The 19,339-nt window shown below is 34.8% G+C and overlaps 1 protein-coding gene across 5 annotated transcripts in view; it reads left to right on the forward strand.

Annotated features, from left to right (window-relative positions):
* Positions 1 to 235: 235 nt before the first annotated feature.
* USP53 (ubiquitin specific peptidase 53) overlaps positions 236 to 19,339 on the forward strand; it is a 42,416-nt gene continuing 23,312 nt past the window's right edge. For 3 of the 5 annotated variants that reach the window (XM_065877713.1, XM_065877715.1, XM_065877716.1), the window contains exons 1-8: positions 236 to 379; positions 6,467 to 6,559; positions 9,821 to 9,955; positions 12,108 to 12,221; positions 12,302 to 12,384; positions 14,635 to 14,740; positions 15,338 to 15,484; positions 16,280 to 16,429. In XM_065877713.1, coding sequence (XP_065733785.1) covers positions 236 to 379; positions 6,467 to 6,559; positions 9,821 to 9,955; positions 12,108 to 12,221; positions 12,302 to 12,384; positions 14,635 to 14,740; positions 15,338 to 15,484; positions 16,280 to 16,429 — 972 coding nt within the window. Of the gene's footprint in view, positions 380 to 6,466; positions 6,560 to 9,820; positions 9,956 to 12,107; positions 12,222 to 12,301; positions 12,385 to 14,634; positions 14,741 to 15,337; positions 15,485 to 16,279; positions 16,430 to 19,339 lie in introns of those variants that run through there. The other 2 variants (XM_065877714.1, XM_065877717.1) reach the window with 2 other exon arrangements.

A 19,339-nucleotide genomic window follows, 5' to 3' on the forward strand; every position in this document is an offset into this window, starting at 1 on the left:
TTAAAATAGCTTTCTTTTTTAGTTTTCAGAATTTCAATGCTTAATGTATCCTTTTTTTACTTGACAAAGTCCTCAAAACTACAGCATCAGGAAAGATATGGACTTGGAAACTTATGTTATGGTAATAGACTGCAGCGAATTTAAGTGGATCATTCAAGAAACCATCCATTTTGTCATCAGAAGTGTCACATAAGTATATAATTCTTAGCTTTAATGCAAACAAAGTTGCTTGAAAATGGCATGGGTAAAATTCTTACGGAAACCTGGTGGCAATCTTGGAAAAGCTTATCAACCTGGGAGTATGCTATCCCTAGCCCCTACCAAAGGCTTGTTGAATGAGCCAGGACAAAACAGCTGCTTTCTTAATAGTGCTGTACAGGTAAGACCATAATTTCTTGTTAAATTTTTTTTTTTCTTGTTAAATTTTAAAAAGTGCCTTTCAGGAAATTCTTTGCTTAATCCTTCTTTAACTTGTAAATTAAGAATAAAGTTATTATTGACTAGAATGACTTTTTAATATCACTTTTAATAGTAGCAAAATATTTTGACTGGGCATTTTGGTTTTTATAATAAATGGAAATGTTGTTTTCAACAGAATGATACATTGCTAGGATATAAAAATATCTTGTGGCTTAAAATGTTTACTTAGTAAATTAAGAATGTTTCTAAAATACATAAAATTATTTTTTTGAATTAGCTAGTCAACCCCTCTCTCCCCCCTTTTTTTTTGTTTAAGAAATCCAGTAGGATCCCCATAGACAGCATAAAAAGAAGCTGTGTGGATTGAAATGAGAATGCAGAGTTTTTTGTTTTGTTTTTGCGGTACGTGGGCCTCTCACTGTTGTGGCCTCTCCCGTTACGGAGCACAGGCTCCGGACGCGCAGGCTCAGTGGCCATGGCTCACGGGCCCAGCCGCTCTGTGGCATGTGGGATCTTCCCAAACCGGGGCACGAACCCGCGTACCCTGTGTCGGCAGGCGTACTCTCAACCACGGTGCCACCAGGGAAGCCCAAGAATGCAGAGTTTTTAATCTCAGTACTCAAATTCCTTCCCCGCCCCACCCCCCACCACACCGTGACCTTAAATCCCCTCTGTAGAATCATAATTTGGACACCAGTGTTGTAGTTAAATTAACGGTTAATTCATTTTGCTTCAGTCCTTGTTGAAATTCTTTTAATTAGCAAATATGTATTAATCCAACTTTCTGCCTTACATAAATATCTTTTCTTATGTATGATAGTTTTTATTTAACATTTTCAGATTTTTTAGGGGCCTATATCCTTCTGACTGTTGATTGTATAGTACTAAGGATGAGGAAGATTTAGAATATTGGAATGTTACTCTATTGACGCTAGAATATACCTTAAAACATTTTATTGAAAATAAATAGCTTTTCACGTGTTTTCTTTCTATTGCTTTTTTTTTCCTCCTGAAAACTGAGAGTAGAAAGAGAAATATTGCTTAATTAACTCATTTGATAAATGAACACATCTAGAATGTGTCAGGTGCTCAGACATCTGACTCAGACTTGTGTTCTTAATTGTCTGCTGTCCAGGACATATGTCAAACTTGAAAGTTTTATAACTCACTCAGGGAAACAGAAGCAATTGGTATTAGAAAAGCATTAATTCTAGTTTATGTTGGGACCTTTAAATGACAGTCACTTTTCTGCCCTGGCTGAAGGATCCCTTTGGCATTAAGTGCTGTGACAAGGGCAGGAAAATATTTATTGAATGACACCTGATATAGAGAAATACCAGACTCCAAAAGACATGGTATTATATGCTTTTATTGAATCAGGCTCTGAGAAAGAGCTTCTGTCATTTCAAATCTTTTCCTGTTAACCCTTTTCCAGTTCTTTTTTTTACATTTATGTATTTCCCTCTGTGTCTGTCCCTTTTTTTGGCTCCCAAAATACTGTGTATAGTTTAGGGAGATGAAAAGCTTATTATAACAAAAGAAAACTCTGAGCAAGGACACTTACGTGGTAAAGAAAATGGAGAAGTATTCCTATGTTGATATATTTAGAAAAAAAATGAACAGTCCACTGACCTTTGCCATGAAGGTTATTTCTACTTATCTACGTAGCTACCAGTTATGGTGCTCATCACTCCTTTGTGTGGATCCAGCTTTCCCTCTGGTATCATTTCTTCTGCTTGAAGGATGACTTTTGTTATTGAAAAATATTTTCATTCATTAAAGAAGTTTAAGTTGACAGTTTTTCTTTTAGTATTTTAAAGATTTTGCTCATCTGTCTTCTGGCTTGTATTACTTCTCCTGGAAAACTATTGTCATTCTTATCTTTGTTCTTGTGTTTGTAATGTGCCCCCTTTTTTCTGGCTGCTTTTAAGATTTTCTTTTTTTAACTGGTTTAAAGCAATTTGGTTATGATGTGCCTTGCTATAGTTTTCTACATGCTTCTTGTGTTTGGGTTCATTGAGCATCTTAGACCCATGGCTTTATAATTTTAATCAAATGTGGATGGGCTTCACTGGTGACGCAGTGGTTAAGAATCCGCCTGCTAATGCAGGGGACACGGGTTCGAGCCCTGGTCCGGGAAGATCCCACATGCCGCAGAGCAACTAGGCCCATGCATCACAACTACTGAGCCTGCGCTCTAGAGCCCGTGAGCCACAACTGTGGAGCCTGTGTGCCACAAGTACTGAAGTCCGCGCACTGCAACAAAGAGTGGCCCCCACTTGCCGCAACTGGGGAAAGCCGGCACTCAGCAGTGAAGACCCAACACAGCCAAAATAAAATAAATAAAATAAAAAATTTTTTTAAAATGTGGAAACTCTTTGACCATTATTTCTTCAAAATCTTCTATCCCTCCCCTCCTTTGGGGGATTCCAGTTATTGATACATATTCAGTTGGTTGCTTTAGGTCCCACAGTTCACTGATGTGCTCTTCATTGTCTTTCTCATTCTTTTGTTTTTCTCTCTTTCATTTTATAGGATTCTATTGCTGTGTCTTCAAGTTCATTAATTTTTTTCTTTTGCAGTGTTTATTTAATCTGCTAGTAATATCACCAGTGTATTTTTAAATCTCAGACATTGTAATTTTCACCTTTAGAAGTTTGCTCTGTGTCTTTCAAAAATCACATGTGTCTATACTTAACATGTCCAGTCTTTTCTCTGACCTCTTGAATATATGAATACAGGTATAATAATTGTTTTAATGTACTTGTCTACTAAGTCTGTCTGTGCAAATTCTGTTCTTTTTTTTTTTCTTTCTAGGTTTGGAATATATTTTCTTGTTTCTTATAATGCCTGGTAATTTTTAAAAATTTATTTATTTATTTTTGGCTTCATTGGGTCTTAGTCGCTGCATGTGGGCTTTCTCTAGTTGAGGTGAGCGGTGGCTACTCTTCATTGCGATGCACAGGCTTCTCATTCTGGTGGCTTCTCGTTGTGGAGCCAGGCTCTAGGCACGCGGGCTTCAGTAGTTGTGCCATGTGGGCATCAGTAGTTGTGCCTTATGGGCTCCAGAGTGCAGGCTCAGTAGTTGTGGTGCACGGGCTTAGTTGCTCCGTGGCATGTGGGATCTTCCTGGACTGGGCTCAAACCCGTGTCCCCTGTGTTGGCAGACAGATTCTTAACCATGGCACCACCAGGGAAGCCCATGCCTGGTAATTTTTGATTGGATGTCAGACGACATTTTAAGTTTTACTTTGTTGGGTGATGGGTATTTTTATATTCCTAAAAATATTCTTGAACATTGTTCTGGGATAGGATTAGTTTATTTAGAAACAGTTTGATCATTTTATGTTTAAGCTTTGTAGGCAGTACCAGAACTGTGTTTATTCTGGGGTTAATTTCTCTGCTAGTGGGGAGGGACAGTTCTTTCTTTAACTGACGCTCTGTGAATTATGATGTTTTCCACTTTGGCTGTTGAGAACAGGCACTGCCCTGAACTGATATGTGCTTTGGGCATTACATCTAATCTTTTGGGATTTTCTTTCCTGGTCTCAGGTAGTTTCCTCACAGTGCTTACCTGAATACTCGAGAGGCCCCCTTGCGAGCTCTGGTGTTAACTGTGTGCAGCTCTCCCCACTGCGGCACTGTGTCCCACCAACTCTAGCTGCTTTGGCTTCCCTGAACTCCCAGCTCCATCCCTTCAACCCAGGGAATCTGCTGGCCCCTGATGTTAAAATGTCTAGTGTATAAACTAATTTAGAAAGCCAGTCCTTACTGACAAAACAGCTATTCAAGTAGACTTCTGTCAGAAAAAGCCTGACTTCATTTTTAAAAATTCAGAATATAAATGCTAATACGCAGTTTGATGAGTACTTTTTAAACTGCTGAGAAATAAATTGTGAAATACGTTTTGTAAGAAATTACTAAAAATGGACATTATTAAAATGTTTTGGATGTAATATAAGTAAGAAAAATGAACTTATATGCCATTTCCTCTTAATTTTTTTTATTTTTTATATTATTTTGAGGTCAGGAATATGATGAAAGGTTTATATTCCTTTATTAAATGCATATGCATATATGTATTAATCTTTGGGGAATAACTAAATAAGAAACATGCATAAACATTCAAAATAACTACACTAATTTTGTTAGGTACCATGTTAAAATGAAACATGGAAATAATGCAAAAGAAAAATGTTTATATTATAAAATTATATTGCTAAAAACTAATTAGTCCAACAACTAGCTTAGGCTTTAACTTAAAACAGGTGGTAGAATATAATCATTTTTAAATGAAATAGGATAAAGGTTAACTATAATGCAGATAATTTTTGGTATGGATTTGTGAAAATCACTTTTAAACTTTTATATTGAGTAGTATACAGAGAAGTCACATGAAATATTTTTTTCTGTAGTTTAGATCCAGTGTAAGTTAAACATTTTCGTAACCCTAGAAAACATTACATTTGAAAGACGTAATTCGTAAGCCTTATAAGCAGATTATAGAGTTTTCTCTTTTGGCTGAATAGTTTGAACTTTTATTTGATGAGAAAGTGGTACAATTAAGTAGGTATGACATAACTGGTGTGGTTTTGAGTTCTGTAAGTTAAAAGCAAAGTTAAAATATTTAATAGCTAACATTTATTGTGCTCTTACTGTGCATTGGTACACTGTGTTTTATCTAATCTAGTTCTTACAGTGATCCTCAGAGATAGGTACTACTTTTATGTTCCTTTCAGTGATGAGGAAACTAAGTTTCAGGAAATATTTTGCTCAAGTCAGCCCAAGAGCTGTAAACAGTAAAGCCAGAATTAGAACCCAGGCAGCCTGTCTTCAGAGGGTGTATCACTAACTACAGTGCTGTGCACTTCTCACAGCTGTGCTGTCGTGACCTTCATCTTGACAAATGAATGAATTTTAATGTATATTTTATGGTATGATAGAATATGATATACAAGAACGTTATTAAACATTTTCAAGTGCTTTGCAAAACACTGAGTTATTTGTGATAACTAAATGAATCCTATTAGTTATGCTTTAAGAAAAAGCAACTATCAGAAATTCTCAAGTGGCTTTCAGTTACTGAGTTATTAAAAAATAGGAAACTTTTAAAATTATTTGTTTTTATTAACTTTTTTTTTTTTTGGTTGGGAGAAATGTGAGATGGTGAACGGATTTTCTTGGTTTTATTATTTGAGGAAATATCTTAATTGTTTGTTGTAATAGTATTTACAGCAACAAATAGCAGGTTGCATTCAATGCATGCCACTTGTGTACTGGGCACTGCTCTAAACACTTCACATATTACATACATATATTTAATCCTTACAAGCAGTCTATGAAGCTGACACAGTTATCCCCATTGTATAAATATCAGGTTTTTCTAGAATGATTTTAAGTATTAGACTGATTTATTTAAACAACTACAGTCTTTTTTATTTTGTTTTTGTTTTTTTAGTAGTAAATGATGATTGGATAATTACAGCAAATATATTCAGGTTATTTTTTAACTGCTGCTTCATATAATGCTGTACCCCCATGACTACACAGATGCCCCCTTCTTCACTCAATATACAATGACCACACAGGCCTCTGCCCTTTTTTCTTGCCACTACATACTGACCCTTATTTGGTACACCCTGACTTTTAACTGCAATTATATTTCCTTCCTAAATTTCAGTTCATTCCAAGTATTATAATCACTTCCTCTCTCAAGTCTCTGCCAAGTCCTGCTTTCAGTATCCCTTGTTTCCTGTTCATATAAATTCCTTAACTGAGGAGTTATTTTTTTCTTGTTCTGTGCCTGTCATGGTTTTTACATGTGAATCCATAGTAATATTTTCTAAATCCATCTTTTGTATATGAACTACATGTATATAGCAGTTTTATACTTATTATTTTTAGTAGTATATATCTGATTATGTACAAGAGATTAAAAGAAGCTATTAGCCTCCCACAATTTAAAAAATATTTAAATCTGTCTTTCATCCCAGTGAGAAAAATATTACTGTGTTTCTTTCTTTCTTCACATCTCACTATTTTTTAGGTTTTATGGCAATTAGATATATTCCGAAGAAGCTTGCGGGTTCTGAGTGGACATGTTTGTCAGAGAGATGCCTGCATATTTTGTGCATTGAAGGTAACCTTTTAATAGTTCTGAAAAATTACTATTGTTTCTCAAAAGATTTAATTTTATTTGATAGTTTGGTTTGTTTGACATATTTGGTTAGTTTATTTGTAATTAAAGTTATTGTCAAGTGACTTACAGTTTTGAAGAGAAATTCTTAAAGTATGACTTATTCAGGTTTATGGATCCATTTTTCTGTGTTAGGAACATTATATTTTTCATTATTTTGAAATAATCATTTAACAGATGTTTTTTGAGTTACTACTGAATTCTGGGCACTGCTGTAGTTACTAAGGATACAGCAGTGAACGGAACTAATAAAAATCCCTGTTCTCATGTAGCTTATATTCTTGTAAGGGAGAAGAAAATAAATAAACAAAATATAAAGTATGTTAGGTAATAATAATTGCAAAGGAGGAAATATAAATCAGGGATAGGTACTAGAGAGTGTCGAGTAGCAAGGAAAGCCTCACTGAGAGAATGACATTTAAATCACAACTTGGAAAAGGTGATGGAGTGGACTAGAGCCTTCCAGGCAAGCAGGGACACAGCAACTGCAAAGGCCCTGAGGTGGGAGTGTGCGTGACATATTCAAGGAAACCTGACTGGTGGCAGAAGCTTTGTGAGCAAGGGGGACAGTGATAGGAGATGAGCTCAGAGATAAGGTGAGTTGTGGTGACTTCAAAAATGTCTGCAGATTCTTTTGCACTCTTCTGTTGAAAGGTGGAGTCTAATTCCTTGAATATGGGTTGCCCCTAATGTTTCATTTCCATCATATAGAATGTGGCAGAAATGAAATTAGGGTAGATTAGAAAAAGTGATAAAGCTTCCACCTGGCTCTGTCTGTTGGGGTGCTCATCCTTGGAAGTGAGTTGCCATGCTATGAGGAAGCCAAGTTGGTCATAGCTACGGCCAAGTTCCTGGCCAACAGGCAGCACCAACAACCAGCATCAACCTCTAGACACTTGTGAGTGACCTTCAGATGACTCCCAAGTTCCAGCATTCAGACTATTACAGATGACTGCAAGTGGGGCAGAGTTGAGCTGTCCTCACTCAAACTGCAAACTTGTGACCAAAATAAATGTTATTTTTAGGACCTAAGATTTGGGGTGGTTTTGTTATGCAGCAGTAGATAACTGGAACAGGAGTCCAGATTGTGTAGGGCTTTCTAGACCTTTGTGAGGACCTTGACTTTTTCTCCTGAGTGATTTAGGAAGTCGTGGGATTGTTTTGAGTGGAGGAGTGATATAACCTGTGTTAAGTAAGTATAATATTTGGACTAGATCTCTTTGGCTGCTTGGATGAGAATATATAGATTAGGGACAAAGGCAGAAACAGGGAGTCCAGTATATATTAGTAACTCATTTATGTCGTTGAAATTTTTGCCCAAGAATTTAAGATTTGATTAATATGTTTTCAGAAATAAATATTTCAGTCTTTTACATTCTTGAATATTCTTAGTACACACACATATACATAATACAGGAAAATAAAAGGTGGTTTTCATGCTTTATTTTGACTTACATTCCTAAAAAGGCTGTTTGAATAAGTCACCAAAGGAGGCAATTTTATTTTATTTTTTAAAGTTTTTAAATTTAATTTAATTTATTTTTTTATACAGCAGGTTCTTATTAGTCATCAATTTTATACACATCAGTGTATACATGTCAATCCCAATCAGGAGGCGATTTTATATTCTCTTTTTTATATGGTAAAAATAGGGTTGATGAAGAATGAACTTAGATCAGATTACAGTATTGCATTTTATTTACTCTGCAGTAAATTTTGAATGTTTTGTCCAGTTGTAAAAACTAGTTAAATTTTCTAGCTCGGGTCTTCCCACAGGCTTACACATCACTTGCCTCTTTCCCCTGCTTGCGTCCCCTGCCTCAAAACACCTGTGCGTGCACGCACGCGCGCGCGCACACACACACTGCACTGTCCTTGCAGTTTCTCAGAGCTGGCTTTCATCTCTGAGTGTTTTCATTATTATTCTTTTTGTCTAGAATGATTTTCTTCCAGATGTTCCTGTGGCTAACACCCTTATTTCCTTTATGCCTCTCCTTAAATGTTATTTTTCCATCAGTGAGACCCTTCCCTGACTACCCTTGGTAATAGGTAAGCTCCCTTCCTCTCTCCTACCCCCAGCATGCCTATCCCTATTGCACTACTTTATCTTTCTCTCTTGTATTGTATTTCTTTGTTTTTCTCTATTGTACTTATTACATTCTGACATATAATTACTTATTTGCCCTCTCCTCATTACTACAACTAGAATGTATGCTCCATGAGGGCAGGGTCTTTGTTTTCTGGTGTAGAACAATGCCTCACATATACTAGACAATCAAAAAAATAGATGTTAAATGTGTAGGATTAATATCTTAAACATTACCTGGAAAAGTTGACTACCTAAATAAGAAATGACTTTTGAAAATATTTTTCATTTTTTATCATTTGTAATTGCAGCTAAAACTTTTGGTTCTGAATATCTAATCACTTGGCATCTTTCTTTTTTAATTTCTTATTTGTAAATTAAATTTTCTTGTATCAGTGGAACAGATTCTTGAAATATTTCCTAGCCTACCATATGTTCATCTTAAATGCAATTTTTTTTTGAGATGACATACCTCTTGAGCTAATTAATATAGAACTTAATATGATCAATCCTTATTTGGTGGTTTATCACACAGCAAACTTTATTTTTTCCCTACTTTCACTCACCTAAGATGATTGTCATAAAACTGGAACTTATTAAAAAGTTTTTCTTGCTTAAATTCAATAAAGAAAATAGAAGACCAGATTAACACCTATAATTTAATGTTCTTGAATGATGTTCCCACTGTTTCAAGTCTAGTGAGTTCCTACTGTTTTATTTGATTATATGATGTTTATTTTTGTATAACATAATTTTAATTCCTGCAGTACACTTTAAGATTTAAAGCAACTTATCTCAAAGCTCTTTCTAAATAACTTAGATCATAGTCAGCTAGGGAACAATTTAAAAATGGGCCTCATCTCAATCAGAATCTCTGAGGATGGTATCTGAGAACTTTACATGTTTAATTCTTATGCACTAACATTTGATTTAGAGACTTGGGCAACCATTTCTACATATTACTCATAGAAATAATTAATTTTTTGTATGGAATTTTAAAGCAAAAGACTGTTAGTTTGAGTATAGAGTTTCGAGTTTCGCTGTTGAAATGAAATTGCTCAAGTGTTTTTTAGTTGTTGGTGTTAAACTTACTGGTTGATGTATTTGTTGATTCCCAGACGATATTTGCACAGTTTCAACACAGTCGAGAAAAAGCACTTCCTTCGGATAACATAAGGCATGCTCTTGCAGAAAGTTTCAAAGATGAGCAGCGATTTCAGCTTGGCCTTATGGATGATGCTGCAGAGTGCTTTGTAAGTATTTCTGATAATCCTTAAGTTAGAATGGCAGTTTGCATTCCTTAAATTATGCACCTTTTGAGACAAATGAAACATAAATTTATAGCAGTAGAAAAGTATCAGAACTGCTCAGTAGATCCCTGTCTTACCTACCCTTCAAAGCTCAGTTTAAGTCCACATGTGTTTTGTGTACTTTTGCTTTTGATTATTTGTGCTGCTCTAATTTTTCAGTTAGGCTACTAAAATACTTTAAAATTTAGTTATTGGAGCAAAAAGGCTTATTATGTATAAATCATAGCACTTAAGTCGTTCTGTTCCACGGGATTTACATATGCAACACACTCTCCCAGTAACATTTCTCATTACATGCAATGATTGTCTTTGAAGAGCACAGGATCTTGATGGGCAGCTGTCAGGGGCAACAATTCTGATATACACCTTACTCCAGGTTGAGAATCACTCACTGAGGTTGATGTTCTGAGACTGTGTTACCACCATATTGATAAGTAGAGCATTCCTTTGATCAGGGATGTACCTTATATACCTTCTTAAATATGCATGTTGATGTTTAATCATTTCAATAAAATAGATGTCACCTATATTTAAGATAGCTATTTCTTCTCTTAGTTTTATATCTCTTCAGCAAATTCTGTAAATTCTTTCATCAGAAACCCTTTTAAGGTTTGCCTCGCCATGTTATTTCCCTGTCACCATTTCTGTTTAGCTCGGGCGTCTACTCTCAGCATTATTTAAGCCTCCTTACTAGCGTCCTTTTAACCTATATCCTAAGAGTCTTTTTTAACAGCCACCATATTAATATAATTTTTTTCAGATAAATGCTTGCACTTCATATATTTCTGTGATTCACATCTGACTCTTCTGACATTTAAGGCTCTTTAAATTCAAACTCCAGTTTATCTCTTTGCTTCCTTCCTGAATTTTCCCTTCTGGTGAGATAGTTTCAGTCCATTCCTCAAACATGTCTTTTAAATTCCTGTTTTATAGCCTTTGCTCAAGTTCCTGAAATATTCAAAACTTTCCTAATCTATTATTTGTTAAAGTTCAACATAAGTCACATCTACTAGATAATGCATCATCAAAGCATCCCAATCTGTTCTCCAAATTTTTGAAGAATTTATTACTCTTTATAGAATTCACTTGGCGTTTGTGTTTTTTTTTTTTTGTGCTAATTGTATATTTTTATTTATTTATTTATTTATTTATTTTTTAAACATCTTTATTGGGGTATAATTGCTTTACAATGGTGTGTTAGTTTCTGCTGTGTTTTTTTTTAAATGAACATCTCGAATGCTTATCACACTTGCCATGTTGACTAAAATATGACAAAAACAACACACACAGTCATGAAATATGCTTTTCATACTTCTCATGTTTATAATTGCTCCACTGCTTAAAATATAAAGGGATATATTTTGTACAATACTGAACTTTATAGTCTTACTTTCACTTAAGTGAAGTATACTAATCCATGATATGATTATTCATGGGATATCTAGAAATCCAGGCTTGAATAATTGAATAGTTATAAATGTCCTGGGGCAGAGGAGGGGGAAGTTAACTAATTAAAATAATCCATTGGTTAAGTTTTGGTAAAAAGGATAATTTGTTAAAGAAATTAATACCCCTTATTGATCTATATTACAAATCCACACTTTCATAAGAAGTTTGTTGAAGAGCAGATTACTTGCATTCGGGTTGTTAGTGCAGGTATTATAAGCCTTTATCATTGATGTTTTGATTTAAGTTATACAGACTATCCAAATGATCCAAGTAGGATTTTTTTTAATTAATTGCTTTTTCTCAATGTAGGAATGCTGGGAACATAGGAAATCTTGTTTTCTAATATTAAATTCTAGATGTCAGCCATCATGAATTGATTTTTTAAATCTTTATTAAAATCATGTTACATTATAATGTTTTGCTAAAGTGTTTTTAAAATCGAATGCTGCAAGAGGTGAATAATTGAGCAACATTTGAAGGCTCGGTTAAAGAGGGAAGCTGAAAAGCTGACAATGTATGTGGCACTTCCAAGTTTGACACTTTGGAAAATACTTAGATTTTTCAATTTGTAAAGTTAAAAAGAGTTGTATTTTGAAGTGTCCTATGCAAGATTTGCAACTCATTTGTCTTTTAATTTTTTAATTAGGAAAATATATTGGAGAGGATTCATTTTCACATAGTGCCCAGCAGAGATGCAGACATGTGTACCTCTAAATCTTGTATCACTCACCAGAAGTTTGCTATGACTCTGTATGAACAGGTGAGATGGCTTAACTGTTTTATTAGAGACTATATTTATGTTTTATGATTGATAAATTAGACATATATTTTTACCTGCAGTGTGTGTGTCGTAGCTGTGGAGCATCATCAGATCCTCTACCCTTTACAGAATTTGTGCGGTACATTTCTACAACGGCCCTATGGTAAGAACCCACTAAAGCATACTTACCAAAGATGTTAGTCATGTATGTGATCACACTGCGCCTTTATTTTATGAAACTGTAGCATATATGAATATCTACTCTCTGAGATTAACAAATGTGCTACCATCAGGGGTACTAAGTGATGTCTATCTCCGTTGTTTCTGACTTAACCAAATATAGATGTCACTCAGTGAAATGTACAGAATATTAGTCAAAATGTATATTTATTTATATTTATAGCAAGTTTTTGAAACCGTGAAGGAGAGCTTAAAATGACAAGTTCAAGGGTAAATGGAATTGTACATGATTTCTTCATTTTTGCTAAGGTGTTACCTTTGTAGTGGCCATGTCTCCTGTCGGCTCCACCATGTCCCTGCATAGTGATGGAAGCTAGGGTAAGCAGACAAGAAAGAAAAAAGTGAAAATAATCCTCTGTTAGGTTTATTGCATATAAGGCCATAACATTCACCTGAAATAAAAATTTGCCATGCTTGTCTGTCCCCTCCCTCCCTAGCCATGAAACATCAGCTTAGGGATCCAAAAATGATCTCTAGACTTTACATAGTAAGAGTTGTTTGAACATGGCAACAGGTATTTGAGAGTGTAAATATTTGATGTATGATAAACATTGAATGAGATCATAAATGTTTGCAGATACTTTAGTACAAAAGACAAAACATGGGTCAATAATTATTAATCAGAATGCATCAGTACAGCAGTTAGTTGCTAAATGCTACCAATATTTTTATCATTGCACAAAGTGAATATTAGGTGCTCATCCATTTCATTGTATTATTAAACTTCCTTGATTTATTTTGGATATAGCACATTATTTCTTAAAGATCATTGAATATAGCAAGTTGGTAATTTGGATATATACAGAGTTGGGAAACATCGATTTAGAGGAACATTCTTTAAACTTCAGTCATTTGTAGTCAGTTTCATTCACTTTGTTTGAAGAGTAGGGTGGTGTTTGAATCAGGATAGACCACAAATTAAAAGCTATAAAACTAAGTCTACTTTGAAACTCTTGTGTAAAATGACAGTGCTCTGAGACAGTATCAGGTAATAAGAATTAGAGTTCCATCAGTCTGTCTCTGGTCCATGCCATGAATTGCTAAAGCCCAGAATTTGAATTCTAATTATAATCTCTCTCTTTTTATTGGTGATAAGTATTGAATACCCGTTATTCAATGCTTACTATGTTCCAGGCTTTACATAAATTGTTGCTTTTAATCTTAACAAAAACTTTTGTTGATCAAGAAATAGGCTTAATATGATTAACCTGGTAAATGGATGAATTAAGATTGAAATCCAGGTCTGGGTTCATTTCAAATTCAAAATGTATCTGGTTAACCACTACTCTGATGCTGTCAATTTTGTAAAAAACCATTATCTGCATTTTGAATGAGACTGTCAGATTTAGTGCTTTCTAGTCTACTTGTGAAGTGCTTTAGAAGAATTTGTACTTTTAGTTGTTATTGAATATTGTATATTACTTACCGTTGAACTGTAAAATATATCCAGCTCTAGGACAGTTAAAATTACTATTAAGTAAAACCAGAGCACTACGAATGGAAACTAGTAGGCGTATTGAGCTTACATTATATATCTTTTTGGAAATGTTTAAATAGTTGTTTAAAGATACTTAATACCTTGATATGTAAAAATTTGACTCTAGGAGAAGTTGGATACAAAATGGCACTGATACCGTGCCTAGACTCTAATGAAATGGTTAGTAGTCATAATAGGAACAAAAGGCACAAGCCTCATTTAAGTAGCTTTGGTTGTGACTTCTGCATTAATCAGCAAAAGGCCCTTCTCTTAGCTGAAAATAACTTTGTTTATGGGAACTTTAGGCCAGAGAGGGAGCCTTTCCTAAAGTTTCTTGTTCTTGTTATGCAAAAGTTTAAACTCAAGTCCCTGTTTGTTCAGTAATAACGTAAAAGAAACTGTTATCTTAGAATTACCTTCAGATGGAACATCTTTCCTCATTCATCTAATTCCAAACAATGGTATGATTTCATGTTATTTTATTCTGTTCTTGACCTTTTTTCATCATAACCTGCCAAATATCATAATTTTTCATTTCATGGAAATTTACTTCATGGTTAATTTTTCAAACAAAATTGTGTTTTAAGACAGAAAAAATGATCATACCTATATTGATAACTAGTATTTTTGATGCAAATTTACTGGATATTTTTTAAGTTCATAGGCCAGATTTGGGACTGCTTCTTTCTTTTGTAGCAATGAAGTTGAAAGAATGATGGAAAGGCATGAACGCTCTAAGCCTGAAATGTTTGCAGAATTGCTGCAAGCAGCAAATACAACTGATGACTATAGGAAATGTCCTGTAAGTAGAATTTGGAGAACATTAGTGTGCTTCTGTATTTGTAAATTTGAAAACAGACATTCAGAAATTACCATGCAAATATTAATTATATCTGGAATTAATTTGAAGAATTTATTTTTTCAGTGTTTTCTTAGGTAACTCTTTATACCATATGAGCTCTTATTTCTTTAAAAACTTGTAACACTGTGAAGGATTTAAGGTAGCATATGTTGATTAAGTTCTGAAGTCTATCATTTGACTAAAGAGAATTTCTGTTTTGTTTTTCTTTAAATAAACATTACAGATGGTATTATTCTTCCCTCATGTAACATTATTAATGGCTTCAAGGGCTTTATATCTGCTATTTTTTTTAGGTTGAATTCTTGTTTTAACAGATTTACAAAAATACCAAAGAAAAGTACTTTGATTTAAAATAAACTTTATGTTTAATCAATAATTAAGACAAATACTTTGCTAGAAGTCTGTTTTAATATGCTGAAGAAATAAATTTCTGATACATGTTAAGAATGTTGTTGCATAATACAAACTGTATAAGGCATTACCTGTGGTATATCTGTTTTGATAATTTCAAAAGTTGTCTTTTGTGTTTTTCTTTAGAGTAACTGTGGCCAAAAAATAAAAATTCGGCGTGTTTTAATGAATTGCCCAGAGATTGTTACAATTGGTTTAGTCTGGGACTCTGAGCATTCTGACTTGACCGAGGATGTTGTTCGGAATCTCGCGACACATCTTTATCTTCCCGGGGTATATCAACTCTTTTCATTCTCTTCCTTTTTATTTTTAAATTCCTCTAAAACATCTTCATATATTATAAGGCACTTTGTTTTTCAGAACTAAATTTTCTTTCTAAAGGAAATAATTTGCAGATGTAACTCTGATAAAGTTAATCAAATCAGGCTAACTGGAATGCCTTTCTTGCTTAGACTAGGAATGTCTTTCAGTTACAAACTAAACCATCATGTGCTCTATCCCTGTATCACTATAGAGTGATGATGATATGATACTGTATGCGTGTGTGCATGTGTGTGTTTGATAATGATTATAAATATAAATATTAAGCTAGAAAAATTTAAGATTTAAAATTCATCTACAGCTCTTATCTCTTAATATGCTTTTTACCATCTTAATATATTTTGAATTGGTTTATATTACAATTAAACTTTTAAATAGTTATCTTGAGGTAGTATGTTTAATGCATGTTAAAATATGTGATTCAATCATGAATTATCAGGAAATGTGTAATTTACCTCACATTTTGAGTTTATGTATGTAAAGTGTCAATTCTGTGTTAGAGATACTGTGCTACTAAACTAAGTTGTAGTAAATACATTTTATTGGACTTAATGTTTCTTGTGGACTAATTGAAAGTAGTAATTCTGTTAACAGGGCAATGTGGTGTCTTTAGTACTAATATAATATCAGTTTGGGGCAGTATGCATGAGAAATATTTTTCATAGAGAACCAAATGCATGACTCATCAAATAATTGTTCCTCATTTTAAAAAAGATACAGTATTAAATATACATTATTTTTAAACAGCTTTTTTATAGGGTTACTGATGAAAATGCCAAAAATAGTGAACTTCACCTTGTTGGCGTGATTTGCTACACTAGCCGACATTATTGTGCCTTTGCTTTTCATACCAAGAGTTCCAAATGGGTATTTTTTGATGATGCAAATGTGAAAGAGGTAAGTGACGCTTTAGTAACTGGAATATTTATTGTGATTTTTACTTTTTAGGAATAAATGATATAATAATGAAATAATTATATAAAATAATTATTATATGTAAGTATATAAAATAGAAATAAGTGAATTTAATTATAATAGCATCATTTAAAGCCCTCCAGTATTAAAAATTAGAAAACCAAATAGATGAAGCAACTACTTTAGACACCGGACGACAGGCAGTTAAACAGAAAAAAGGGAAACCAACAAGATGAACCCTACAATGATCCCTGCCTACTGCCTAGAGGTAGTTTCTGGATTGCAGTGCAGCGAGGGAGAACCCAAACAAAGCCTAGTAGTCTCACTGAGTTGAAGAAACCGAAATTAGAGTTCAAGGAGGCCAAGATGGCTAAAATTTGCTGGACAGATTACCAGAAAGAAAGCTGCACAGAGGGAAAGTCCTGGAGATTGGCAGAGGGATCCCCTTTAATCTTTGGCTGAATAGTGATCCACCATGTGTAGGGTAAATGAGCACAAGGTGGCAGAAGGGACCACTGGAAAACAATTCCCTAAACTCATATGGGGCTAGAATAGTTTGCATCCGTACTAGCAAGAGTGGGTACACAGGACATCAAGTTGACTCCTCAGAAAAATATCACCTTAGTGGTGGGGCTAAATTATTCCTAGACTGAAGATTGCTCTGGACCTGACATAAAAAGCTTAAAATGATGCCTTCAAAGGACCAAGATGATACCATATGACATAACACATAACTACATGTCAACAATTTAAAAGGAAAACAAAATAGTTCAATAGCCAAAAATGTAAAATTCAGTGAAATTTCAATATGCCATTTCAAAGTAGCATTCACTAAAAAATGACCGAATATACAAAAAAGTAGGAAGACATGACCCATGCCCTGAAGGAATATCAGTAACAACAGACCTTCTCTGCCATTTCATTTCTTCAAATCACATGAAATGGGGTGAGCAGGCAGAGTAGGGAAATGGAGCACACCTTCTTTTCTCTCAGAAACTTCAGCACCTCAAAAACGAGGGTTCATACTAATAACTGATCTCGGAGGTCAGTTCCAGGCCAGATCTGATATTAAATTGCCTTAGGAAAAAAAAAGACCAAAAATGACAGAAGTAGACATATCAGATAAGAAGGTTAAAACTGCTGCTTGGCTATAGAGAGATTTATTAGATAACAGTCAGTAAACATGGACCATAAAACTAGCTGATAAATTGGACTTTGTCAAAACTTTTGCTCTTCAGTAAGGTACTGTTAGGAGAATGAAAAGACAAACCATAGACTGGGAGAAAATATTTGTCAAGCATATATCTAATAAAGGCTATATTCAGAATATATAAAGAACTCTTTTTTTAAATTTATGTATTTAATTTAGTTATTTTTGGCTGTGTTGGGTCTTCGTTACTGCGCGCGGGCATTCTCTAGTTGCAGCGGGTAGGGGCCACTCCTCATTGCGGTGCGCAGGTTTCTCATTGCGGTGGCTTCTCTTGTTGCAGAGCATGGGCTCTAGGCACACAGGATTCATTAGTTGTGGCACGTGGGCTCAGTAGTTGTGGCTCACGGGCTCTAAAGCGCAGGCTCAGTATTTGTGGCGCATGGGCTTAGTTGCTCCACGGCATGTGGAATCTTCCCGGACCTGGGCTCGAACCCGTGTCCTCTGTGTTGGCAGGTGGATTCCCAACCACTGCACCACAAGAGAAGCCCAAGAACTCTTAAACTCAATAATAAAAAGACAAATCAATTAAAAAGTGGGCAAAAGATTTGGACAGTTCACCAAAGAAGATACATGAATGGCCCTTGAAATGATATTCAGTACATCATTAGGCACAAAGGAAGTACAAATTTGATTCACAATGAGATTGCATTACTCACCTATTAGAATGCCTAAAATCAAAAAGACTGACCATACCAAGAGCTGACAAGGACTCTTGTGAGGCTGATGGAAACGCAAAACTGAACAATCACTTTAGAAAACAGTTTATCAGTTTCTTATAAATTTAAACATATATTTATCATACAACCTAGCAGTTCCACTCCTGTGAAAGCATGTATCCATATATAATTTGTACTTCAATATTCATAGCAGTTTTACTCATAGTAACCAAAACTGGAAACAACTCAAATGTCTATCATCAGGTGAATATAAAGAAGTTGTACAACCATACAGTGGAATATAATAATCAGCAATAAAAAGGAATGAATTAGTGATACATGCAACAATGTAGAAAAATCTCAAAAGCATTGCGCTAAATGAAAGAAGTGAGACACAAACAGCTAAATAATATGATTCCGCTTATGTGAAATTCTAGAAAAGGAAAAAACAAAGTGACAGAGTAGACCATTGGTTGCCAGGCATTGCAAAGGGGTACAGGGAAAGTTTTGGAAGTGAGGATTACATGATTGTAGACATTTAGCAGAACTTACTGACTTGTACAGTGTAATTGGATGGTTTTATTTTATTAAATTCAATAAAGCCAGTGAAAAAATTTGGAAATTCATATTCTGAAGTCCACACTTTGCTTGAATTACTTAGTACTTTGATATGGCAGTTTATTAAGAAGTTCCATCTTGAGTCAGTATGCAGCAACATTTTGGCACTCCAATTTTGCATCCTCATAGTTTAAATTGTCAAAATTTGAAGGAAGAACTGGATAGTCACTCTCTGAGTTTCAGGTTTCTTTTGTTTTCAAACTACTCTAGTTCTTCAGGTATCTCAGAATCCCAGGTAAAGAGGGTAAACAGCTAAAAATGTGTAATTTGGGGCTTCCCTGGTGGCGCAGTGGTTGGGAGTCTGCCTGCCGATGCAGGGGACGTGGGTTTGTGCCCCGGTCCAGGAGGATCCCATGTGCCGCGGAGGGGCTGGGCCCGTGGGCCATGGCCGCTGGGCCTGCGCGTCCG

This window comes from Phocoena phocoena, chromosome 5, assembly GCF_963924675.1.
Source record: "Phocoena phocoena chromosome 5, mPhoPho1.1, whole genome shotgun sequence".
In the NCBI taxonomy this organism is placed as follows: domain Eukaryota; kingdom Metazoa; phylum Chordata; class Mammalia; order Artiodactyla; family Phocoenidae; genus Phocoena; species Phocoena phocoena.